At 36.9% G+C, this 12,250-nt stretch overlaps 1 protein-coding gene across 12 annotated transcripts in view; it reads right to left on the reverse strand.

Moving 5' to 3' along the window:
- The window catches only part of LDB3 (LIM domain binding 3), a 116,286-nt gene that overhangs the window by 23,849 nt on the left and 80,187 nt on the right, over positions 1-12,250 (reverse strand). For 5 of the 12 annotated variants that reach the window (XM_048311939.1, XM_048311938.1, XM_048311949.1 and 2 more), the window contains 3 exons: positions 5,935-5,970; positions 4,398-4,595; positions 1,103-1,261 (listed from right to left, as the gene is read on the reverse strand). In XM_048311939.1, coding sequence (XP_048167896.1) covers positions 1,103-1,261; positions 4,398-4,595; positions 5,935-5,970 — 393 coding nt within the window. The remainder of the gene's footprint in view (positions 1-1,102; positions 1,262-4,397; positions 4,596-5,934; positions 5,971-12,250) is intronic. The other 7 variants (XM_048311948.1, XM_048311951.1, XM_048311944.1 and 4 more) reach the window with 3 other exon arrangements.

Here is a 12,250-nt window from a genome sequence, read left to right on the forward strand (position 1 = left end):
AACCTTATCATTATTTCATGTGCAAGTACTTCACAGCCAGTTCTGAATTAGAGCATAATACCTTATTCAAACCTCCTTTGCTGCCTGACTGATGGATTTTCTTGCACTGGAATAAAACCACTGCATTCTGGTAGGTCATGGTTAGGTAAAATCTGACCAAAGTGAGAAACTAATTAGTTGGTATATGTACATAATGCAAAATCAACTAGCAAAAATTAATCAAGAAGCAGAGCCAAGACATTTCCAATTCCATTTATACACACATAAAATATGGTACCTCTGAGGTCTCAATTATTTAAAATAGTTTCTATTACTGGAAGTGTGGCTTTCCTTGGATTTTTAAGCATGCTAAAATATACATATTTTCAGAATATTCATGTAGCAAACCCCAAAGATAAAAGAATATTATGTACCAAAAGAATTCACTCTTACTACCTCCAAAATTACTGTAATGTAAGTGACAGCTGTATAAATCCCACACATTTCCACACAAGCTGTCTGACAGCTTTTAATATACAACTGTAACTCCCACTGTGCTACAAGTGTTAGGAATGCATGTCCTTGAAACTTACTTCACCTCTAAGGCTAATTCTCATTAGGAAAGAAAATATTATATAAATCCAAGAGAAATTAATTGACTTAATTTATAGAGCAAGTCAATCATCAAATGCCTACCATGTTTTACTGATATCTGCTGTGATACAGTAAGCACAATCATGAGATTAAATGACATTTTCTAATCTTCCATTTCTTGTTCTACTGCAGAAACACCATTAAAAGAATCTTCACTCACTGTAACTATCATGAGGAGTTGTTTTGGTTTTATTACAAGTGGTGTAAAAACATTTCTAATTTTAAGCCTAGACTCGCTTTCTGAAAATGGAGTTACATTTTTAGGGCAGTTTTATTTTGCAAAGTCTATGCAAACATGAACAACATACCACAACCCCCCCCAAAAAAACCAAAACACCTCCCCTCCCCCCCTCCAAAATATATAAAAGCATATAAACCAGGTTACAGCTCTTCATACTACATTCTTAAGTTAAGAATGTGTATGCAGCATTTCCAAAGCCAGAGGGGGTATAAAGCAATGGAGCATTACCTTTGGAAGGAGGAGAAAGACTCTTGCACTACTGAGGTGGTGGCTGGTGCTGTCATCGGGCTGGCTGTGTTTTGAGCAGCAGCAGCAGGCTGAGGTGCTGAAGCGTGTAGTGCAGGAGCAGCAGAACTGGGAGCCACCGGGACATGCTCAATAGGGGTACTAGTTAAAGAGTTAAATTAAATAAAACAAGAAGCATCTTAAGAAGGCGAGCATTTACTTGTAGAGCATAAAACCTACTATGTTTGAACCTGCAGCTGCAAACATAGTAGCAGGCTGGGTTACTGAGGGAAAAGCACAGTTATGCAAAGAAAAAAAAAGACATTTGTTCAGCCTTTTCCACTGTGCAGTTCAGACTGCAATGCAATGTTGGTCCTGCTTGACTGAAATTTACCCCAGGTGTTAAACAGCACTTCAGTACTGCTCCCAGTGATGCCAGTGGTAGGAAATGTGGCACCCAGGACTGAAATGGCTGTGAAGAGCCTGTCACAAAGTCTTTGAGCATGGATAAATTTCATCAAATACATTGAAATTAATGGTAATAATCTAGTCTTGTATCCTGTGACCATTTAAGTAACCTACTGAACTACTAATGTATTCTACCACCTCACTCAAATTTGAGAAAAATCGCTCATCTCTTACAGACAGACAAAGGGGGCCATGTTAGCAGGTTTTTTAAAAATCAGGGTATCACTGTACATAGTTGTCTTGACATGAGCAGTGGCCTAGGAACATAATGGATGTAGTTCTTTAGACCTATCTCATAAATATATTGTCACACTTCTATGTTCTTACAAATTACTCCTATCAAGGTGATGGAATTCGGCGATTCTCTTGCTCAAGGTACAAATAATGCCCAAATCACTCCCTCCTGACCACAAGTATCAAATAACAAAAGAAACCTTACAGTTCTACAGCTGTTTTTTCAGCCAACCTTAGCCCTTCAAAATTCTCTCTCTCAGCTTTTTTTCCTAAGCATATTTACCATCCACTGTGCAAATTTTCTCTCTTTCAGCCATTCTATCTCGTATTTTCTTTTGCTTCTCTCAGAAGCACTGATTTGACAAGTTATACTCGTCAGCACCTAGAATGAGTGCTTGGTACTTCTGAATTTGATACCCCAATAGTCTAGATGATGGTGTCTTAATTCAGCTGAATATTTTGTTTGATTAGCTGAGACAGAAGCTGGTTGTTACACCCACAAACCTCAAAATTGAATGCAGCCCATAACAAAAGCAAGGAATCAGTATTTTCTCCTTTATGGAGTTTCACCTACAATTATGTACACAGTGAGTGAGCTCCTGCAAATAATCATCCAGTTTGCAATTCTGGGTTTCAAATCCTTACGCTAAGTTTTGCAACAGTTTTGCAGAAGTTCTTCCATCGTAATATGCATTTCAGATTCAGATGAGTTCTTCCTTCTTGATGCATTTTATGATGTAAATTCTTCCAATTTGCTAGTAGACTATCAAATACACAGCCTATGTAGCAGAGTAGCTATATATTATCCATCACAGCTAATTTGTCACTGAATTTCAATACTGTGACATCTTCCCTGTGCCACAGTGGGTACCAGAATTACCCCATTAAAAGCTGTGGAGTCACAGTTTCCATCTTAAATACTTACATATCTTTGATTTGGCAAACAGGAAAGGACTAAAACTATGCTGCACATAAAAACGGAACTTAATGTATGTCTTAAACACAAACTAGGATTTCACCTATTTTGTCTATTTGCACTGATGTGAAAGAGAATTTGCTACAGATTTCAAAAGATTCAAGACTTCATACCTTGAAGAGAACAGTCAACTGACTTAATTGTAACAATCTCCAAAATGTTAAATCAAAATACATATTCAGTGATAAATATTGAAAAGAAAATAAAAAAACCAATCTGTACGTGTGGACATGGACAGATTTGAATGGAACAAACCCATGTAAATAAAATAAATGCAAATATACTTGAATACCTTTTAAACTTTAAAAGAAATACAAACAAATTTTATCTTGCATAGTGTTTGTAATATTTCTTTTTATGTGATTAAAATGTTAGAGGCTTGCTTACCTTCCTTCAAGGTAGACTATATTAACTATCAGAACCAGGAATTGGAATAAATATAAGTGAAGTGGATATAGCCATAAAAATCAGAGTGGTTTGGTTACATAAATTACATGCAGTTGGTAACATTGTTAAAACAGTTTTATAGAAAGATCTCAAGACCAACTTGACTGTTTTAGTTTAACAACTATAAATTTTAAATAATTTTATTTATATAGGCAAATACAATAACCTAGGGGTTTTTTTCTCCTCTTTTCTAGTTTTTAAGTCTGATTTTTTCATTTTAGTCCTTCAAGTGCAGAAGAATTTTAAAAACTGATAAATGTGAGTTCTGCTTTATAAAATAGATTATCTATTGCAAAAGCTTCGTTATGACCTGGTACAGAGGGTTTTTTGTTTGGTTGGTTGGTTTTTAAATACAATCATTTTGTAGACTTTAAATCCTTACCGTACTTTGTATTTTAAAAGAAATTGAAAAAATCAAACATCTTCATATTTGCAGTAACAAACATAAAAGTAAGTTAGGTGGATGAACACAAACACACATCTCTTCTCAGCTGATTTTCACTCATGAAAAGGAACACAGATCAGTAGAGGTTAAGAGGATAATATTGGTTAACAACCATAATGAGAACACAGCAACAAATGCACTCTAACATTTACAATATAAGTGCAGATTATACTTTTTTCTCTCGGTAAAGTCCTAAGTTCTGAGACTTTCTGTCCAAATAACAGTGAGTGGGTTATTAAAACAACACTTAGTCTCCTTTATGTAATGCATGAAGATTTTTCTGTTTCTAATCCTCCAACAGATCACTTGTAAAGAATCAAAAATATAGAAAACAAAAATTAAAATGGATATGAAAAAAAAATCTGTTATTGTAGCATTTGTAGAAAAAAAGTGCTGGAGAAAGTGTTTAGAGAAAGCTGTAATATGGAAGGATTTTACATTTGAATATGGGAAGGTTTGTGGAATCCACTGAAAATACAGAAATATCTGCTGCAGTTTCTCTGCTGAAGATGCTTAATGACTTGTCTCTGTATTGTAGGTGTGATCCTTATGAGAGCCACTGAAAATGTATCACCCACATGAACCAGAAGTTGCTGGAACTGGAAGAACCTGGACACCCACCTTTGAAGCAATGGGCATTTCCATCTGAAGGAGTTAGAGGTTGTTATTACCAAACCATTGCAAAGCTCCAAACCGGGTCAGTTATGCAGTTACACGGCACAGTGTACCTTCGGTTACTGGATGAAGCAAGAGGGGTTTTCTGGCCAAAACCGGCCTCCCCCTGGCTTGTACCCGCTCCAAGCCTCACAGACCCCTTGGAGGCCACTGGCTGAGCATTGGCAGTGTTGGCATCCCTGGTGGATGATTTAGGAGGATGCCAAATACTCGAGGTCACATACTGTGGCACATGCGTGGTACCTGTAGGCCTGGGTGACAGAGATTACAAGGGTGTTTGTAAATGAGGCATTTCCTAGGTAATAGCAGGAAGAGACAGAATTCCAGCCACAGACAGAGCAGGAGATCATAATGATAATGCAGATGAAGTAACGAATAATCTTGGTAGTTCATTGGTTAATTACTGCTTAAGACCAGGAAAGGCTTGACAAATGAAAAAAGGTACCTTGTGTTAAATCTGGAAACCATATTGCTATGAATATCAAAATAAGCAGAGCTGTGATGGTAATGGAGGTGGAGAAAAGCTGTGGTATAACAGATCACACAAGATTAAGGCAACATAGTAGGACAATAACAGCAGTCATATACCAGAAATTGTTCCTGGCAAAATAAAATAATAGTTAAAAGAAAAGGAGATTTCAGTGAAACAGCTATATAGTCCTATGGAAGGTTTTACACAAATGAAACTGCTGGTGAAATGCTAACATGTGTTGCTTGTTCTTTACAATTGAATTTATATTCAGGAATCAAGGGGGTTATTTCCTTCTTTTTTTATAATTAATTTTAAAATAAAAATCATTTTTTCCAACTGTTTAAGTGCTGGTTGCCATTGCTTGTGTCATTATTAACAAATAATGCTTACTCAGATATTAACTCTATGCAACCTTTGTTTAAACATAAGCAATCTTAAAAAAGCCCCAAAAATAAAAAGTCGTTGCATATTGCTGAGGCAGGAATCAACAAGATGGAGAAAATCAGTGGGATAAAATTTTTTTCATGGCCTCACTAGTAAGAGGCCTTTCTTTACTCCATGAAACAAGTGGTCAGCTTCACTCAAGAAATACCTGTGTATCAGTCCTTGGGGATTTAATAAATGAACTAATAGAAAACAACACATTTCTATGCTTAGCTGCAAAACATTCTGAGATCCTTTGGGAGAAAACAACTCAATATGAAAGAACTTACAGAGGGGCTGTTTGAACCTCATTGAACCACTGAGGATCAATCAAGATCTGACATATAAATGTTTTTAAAAGATAATCTTATTTAGATTTTAAAAACATCTTGAACAGTCTAGACAAAGTTTAAAATGGAAATTGTTCTTAAAACTCCATCACAAACTGACAGTACTCAATTTAAAGAATATTTGATTAAGAACTTATTTTTCAGGTTTGTAAGCTATGAGAAACACAATCCTCACCTGTCCCACATCACAGTGCATTAGAAAGAAATGCCTAACTTAGCTGAAACCTCTACTTTCATCATCTGCTCAAACAGTGTACAAACTCAATGTTTTTTGAGGTAAGAACAATATGGAGAAAGTGGAGATACACTCTTAACAGGAAATAAATCAAACACAGCAAACATTACCTGTTTTCTGATGCTGCTGCAACCTTTTCCTTGTCTCTGTGAAAGGAGGGGATACAGTATGAAATAAATGCAACTGCCAGTGGTGGCAAAAAAACCCCACCCAAAACAACCAGGGAAAAAGAACATGGGTTGAGGAGAAATGTTTGGTTGCAAAAAGCATCCTAGAGTGGTTGCTCATAAATATAGTTGTGAGAAACCTGTTCACCTTTCCAGGTGAAACCCACCAGATAAACAAGTCTGCTGTATGCTTCTTATCAGTTGTAAACAACTTTGTTTCAATAATAAAGTAAAAGAAAAATGAACAGTTACAAATTGGACACTGTATGTGTGTATGTAATTTCAGGAATAGTTTTGACCTTAGGAATTTCCCTTTTAAAAAGGGATTCCATAATATTCCAGCAGAACAGAGGTGGGCAGTCCTCATGGAGCCAATATTTTGAAGTGATAAGCAGTTAAATGGTTAACAAAGACTTATACAAAAAGGATTTCTTATGCCTGGCTTCAGTTAAAAATTCTCTGCCCTATCCAAATACTAGTTTTCTGAACTTAAATTGCATTAGAAACAATTCCTTCATTAATAATTCCTCCAACTGGAACTCATGCCTTTGTTGAGGTGAGGATTAAGTCAGCCTCAGTTTCACTGATTGAGAACTGGGCTGTTATTCTGGAAACACACATACACACTTAAAAAATAACTGATCAGTTTAAATGCAAGCAATTGTTTATCTGTAAGAAGTTAAGACACAAGTATTTTCATAAAGAATAGAATCCATTAGCCTTAAACACCTAAGTTTGAAATCCAGTTAGTTAAGTAATTGAGATAGTCTCACTATTTAGCAATTTAATGGGTGATTGCATCCCTTCCTATTTAAGGAATTGTGCTGAAATTTCAACAGGTTTAAAGCTGAAATATGCCAAATGAGAACACTTTTCTTAAGTGGGATCTAAAATTACAAACCACAAAGCAAATGTCCTCATTTACCCAACTGAACCTTCTTTCTGAAGCGTCCTTTGAAAACAAAAAAGGAATGATGTGGGTTTGCTGGGCCCCAATCATTAACTTACATTATGTTTGGAAGGCTATTCTTAATATTTTCCACATTATTATCAGTAATGTGTCATGTACTTATACATTTACATATATATGTTCAGTCACATATTCTTTCCTTAGTTCAGTTCTGATAGAGTTATAAAAACCAATCCAGTTTAGATCAGCAAAGGCTTGGGCATAGGTGTTCTCTACAAATTTTTAAAACCTCTAACTGAAATGTAACCCTAAAATATATGAATTGAAGCCAGATTTTGAAACCCAGAAGTTGACCTGAAATGCCTCTCAGATGTGTGTGTCTGACTAAGATGTTCCTGTGGTCGGTAGGGAAGAGCCTGCCTGGAACAGAAATGCCCCAATGAGGTCGATGGCTCACCACTCTGAAGCAATGAGAAACCAAACACTGTCTTATGGTAACCAAGCTGTGAGTTCACTGCAACGCCAGCTACAGGAAAGCCAGGATGAAACAAGGTGCAGGAGGATGGATTAGAGACTGTGCACGTGTGGGAAGTGTTAATTTATCAAAAGCCATAATCATGCAACAATGTTAAATAATACAGTCACGGCCTGGAAAGAAAGTACAGCATTGTTTATCTCCAGTGTTACCAAATGCTCTATGAGAAATGACAGCCAAGACCAAAAGGCAGGCAGTTGGGGTCAGGCTGAAGCAGTGCTAAGCTTCTGTTGTTACAATTAATCTGATCCAAACTTTTCGGCTCCAAAAGCTGTGGCTACACTGAACAAGGCAAAAAGAAGTCCCTTGACTTAAAGTAACTCTGAGGTCGGGATTTCACAAAAGCATTTTCCCCAAGTGTACAATATTGGATAACAATGATGACGATGGCAGGGGAGTTGTGAAGGTTAAAAAGAGAGACAGGGAGAAGTATAGTAAAAATGCTTCCACAGAATAAAGCAAAAGAAAAGGCAGAGAGTAAAGGGAAAAATGAGTTCAAAGGCACATAACACTTCTTCATGGTTTTGCTTCCAGGAACTATTTCTCTTCCCAGTCAATAGGAGTAATTCCCATTTGGCTACCAAGAAGAAACGCTCAAGATCAGATGTGCCTCTGACTGGCAATAGCTGCATTTTAAAAAACAGACTATTGGATTTCTGGCCTTTACAATCAAAACATTTTTTGCTAACTAAATGCAGAAATAACTTTACTTTTTAGCCAAATACATCCCTCAGGCAGGCTCAGTAAAGTCAATACCTTCACAACATGAAAGAATTTGGCTCAGAATATTATGAGCTGTTTGTATCTCTGTCTACACAGGCTGCTGCAATAACTGACAGTAGTGGATAATAGTTTTGAGCTATCTGGGAAAGATTTGTAATTATTGTGGGGGATTTCTTTTGTTTGCAGTTGTTCTTAGTCCCCACTGAAATGGCTTTTGACAGAAAGGCCTCAGTCAATAACTGTTCTGAGAGAACAGTGCAACTCCCACAGATTTCACTAAATGTTGGACCTGTATTTCAAACAAGACTTATTTATGCAATATACTGTCTTCCTAATTACACAGTACATTATACAGTGAAACTATGAAATGTTTTCTTCTCATAAAAATATGCTACGTGATATGTTGCTAAAGACAGAGTGAGTGAAATTATAGAAACAGAGTCTTTCTCTCCCACACACCAACAAGAATTACAATAGCTTGAGTAACAGAAGGCAAAATTCATTTGCAAGCCAAGCTTGCATGTGCTATTGGATCCTAAAAATAGCCTGGAGAATCTTCAGAGAGTTTCCAATAAATGAGTATGTTAAATCTGAACTATACATACGGGACATTGGAATGCTTTCCCATTCTAGTTTATTTCTGGGAACCAAACGTAAAAGATTCCCAAACATGCACATGTAGCAGGCAAGCTGAAATATGGAGGTAGTGCACCTTCCATCTACCTTCTCTGATAGTAACAGATGCAGACTCTCTCTCTTGAAAAGCTCTGCTCCACTAAAATGTTGTGGAGACAGAATCATATGATGTGTAATGAAGACCTGGTGACATAAGAAACATGAGGTGTCCCAAGGGACCACATGGTCCTTCAACTACTCTTTCAGTACTGAAGCAAAAAGTGAGTATTGTAATTGAGTTTTTTTCCTCTATACTCTCATGCAGCAAGACTATTTTTCTAATTTTACAAATGAGAGACTAAAACTTAATAGAATTGTTCATGGTCTAAAAGAAAGTCCACAGCAATGCAAAGAACTGAAATAAACTCTCCTAAACCCCTGATGAGTATTTAAAATATCAGCTCACTCTCTTTAATGAGAGATTTTAGATTTTTTTCATAGAAGTATCTGTTCAGTTAATCAGTATTTTACTGTATTGAGAATCCAATAGTCTTCTGTAGAGTCTGACAGATATACAGTAGTCTTTTTTCAAAGGGGAAATAGATTATTAGGATCTATATTTATTGAAATTAAAAATTCCATTTTTCTAACAGTATAGTGTGGACTTGCAGGACTAATCAGACTTACGATAGCTTTCATCCTAACATATATTTATATAAGCATATTTGCCTACAAATAAAATTTCCTTTTAAGAAGTAGAACTTACAGAATAATTTTAAAAGAAATTCTTATAGGGTGTCTGGGAGAAAAGTTGCGTGAAAGCTATTTTGTAATTGCCTTCCAAACATTTTTTGTCTCAAAGGCATGAGACACAGACACTGTTAGAAACTGGACACTGAGCTAGATAAACTGCTGTTCTGATCCAATGAGGCTATTTCTACCTTTCTGGATTTGCAGCTGAGGATTTTTCCATGACCAGATGACTCTATAAGACTGTTGAGGTTGCTTGCCTTTTTTTCCCCCCATGCTATATTTGTTATTTTAACGAAGACACCAGAAGACAAACAAAGAAATGACAGGCAGTTAACTGGAGAGGACAGAAGATGACTGTCATGCTGGTTTAGTTAGAACTTTGGCTTGGGATCACAAAAAGGGGTAGAAGAGCTAGTCTCTCTTTTTCAGCCACTGTAGTTAAGAATGTGAGCAGCCCACGCCAAAACAACTGCAATATATCCTACTAGGTCTGCTTTCCAAAAAGGGAAATACTTTTCTCACAGAAGGTATCCTGGTTTGTGCAGACAGTGGCACAGAATAGGAAAAGCACATTGTCATAGATCCAGTGAAAAACAACCAGCAACTCATTCTCAACATGTTGTATGGGACTCAATCAAAGCAGCCAAGCCAACCCCTCCTATGAATGCATTTTAGTGGCATCTACAGGGTTGCTGTTAAATGTAACAGTCACAGAATAAATGCAGCTGGACATACAGCAGCACCAGTGTTGGGGAAAGGTAAGATGACTCTAGCTCAAGGTTTACATTGTGATATTTGGCATACGTACTCCAATTTTAAATTTTATCTTATTGGTAAATACATAACTTTAATAAGAACAAAGACTGCAAAATTCTGAGCATGTGTAGCAATTTGAGCTGGGATTTAATTCAGATAATTATTCCCTATCTTGACCTTAAGTGTGCAATTGGATTTGAATGATTTCCTCTAGCTTTCTATAGCCCTGCTGGTAAAGTGCAGGGATCTGCCACCAGGCACCTGAGCACAGGATCTAAACTCTCAGTCTGCATTTGTGACCACTACAGACAAAACCAATGCACAACAAGTTTGGGTTTTGTACACCAGGAAATGATTCCCCTTTCACTGAAGTGTTCTTTCCATCATGACTTCACTTTTCTCCAGGGAAGCTGAGAAAAGAACAATAACTCAGAGGTTTGACTTCCAGGGGGTAGGTCTTTTCAGACCTACTTTTTAATTTGTGCACACTGATGATAAGAAAATTCATACTTCCTCTACATGGCATTAAGCTAAGTTTGAAGCTGCCCCTGAAACACAACAATGTGTCTGTGCTGTTCAGTTCCTGAATCAAATAGCTGAGTGGTATGAATTAGAACTGTTGTCATTCTTTCAGAATGTGGATTAAATTTTATTTCATAAGGTCTCTTAAGGATTTTCTTACCTTCCCTCTCTCTCAGTTGTAATCAGATAACATTCTGGGTCGGCTACAGCAAATGCTTACATGGAAATGAACTATTAGGAAGTTATTAGTGCTTAGGGTAATTTTGCTGACATTAATGCAATTTAGAAGCAGAATAAAAGGAAGCAGTGCCAGTGTTATGCTCCAGCTCACCCTAAGCCAAGCTGTGAGCCAGGCTGATGATCCACAGACCCCAACTGAGTGCCTCTGAGTTACAATGCTTGTTGGAAAACCTGCTGCATGTTAGAACTGCTTTTCCCTTGCTGGACTGAAGGTAATGCAAGGGAGCAGTCAGAGAGAAAGACAGCACTGGTGTCTTGATAAGCCACCTGCATCAGCTGAAGGATGCACATGAACATTTTGAAGGTTGCACAGTAGAAATGAAAGTTAATGTTCATTTCTGACCATGCAAAAGTTACATGGTGGACAGGAACATGCAGGAGACTGAGGTGGTAAAGATAACATGCTACATATAGGTCAGTACACCCACACCCAAAGTTTCATTTCAGCTTTAGCAGGCTCTGTTAGTTTATGCATTACTTTCTCTATGAACTATTCTGAGAAAAGCTTCATGGTATTTTCGAACTGCATTTGGAGGCTTCAATCTTTCAATTATAAGTGGGTACATTCACGTGGATACATTGTACCTTACAGTCACTATTTTTGACCAATTTATTCTACAGGGAACTGACTTGGAAACAAAGGATTTATGTTTTCTAAATAATTTTTTCCCCATAGAACTCCCAGGAGTATTTTGGGGAAGAAAATGTGATCAATTTTCTCTTCTGATTTCACTCAGAATTCCATGGAGACAATTGAGATATTTGACTATTCCTATGCTTTTGTCACTCTTCAGCTGTTAAAAGGTAAGTGGGGATTAGAAGACATTAAACTGAACTGATGTGGTTATTTTTATTTATTATGTTCCTTAAGTGAGAAATCTACCTAGAGAAGTCTGCTTTATTTCACAGGCTGCTGTGAAAAGATAGGGTATGTCTTTCAAAAGTAGCAATTTTGGTAATCTGAGCAGCAGATAGGAGGTTTTTGGCAATTGGGCAGGTCAGCAATGTTAATCACTGGAAATTCTGGCCAACCAAGGAAGGAAATCAAGATGCCTTAGCTTGTCTTGGTGGTGTCAGATGGCTTTGATTAGCAGCCACAGAACAAAGATGTTATTGTGCTTGAGAGCAAGTTTTAGTCAATTAATTTTCATGTATCCTGTAGAAAGCTGTTGACTAAAGGCAAACTCATTAAAGAAAGTAATTAT

The sequence above is a fragment of the Corvus hawaiiensis genome, chromosome 8 (genome assembly GCF_020740725.1).
Source record: "Corvus hawaiiensis isolate bCorHaw1 chromosome 8, bCorHaw1.pri.cur, whole genome shotgun sequence".
Classification (NCBI taxonomy): domain Eukaryota; kingdom Metazoa; phylum Chordata; class Aves; order Passeriformes; family Corvidae; genus Corvus; species Corvus hawaiiensis.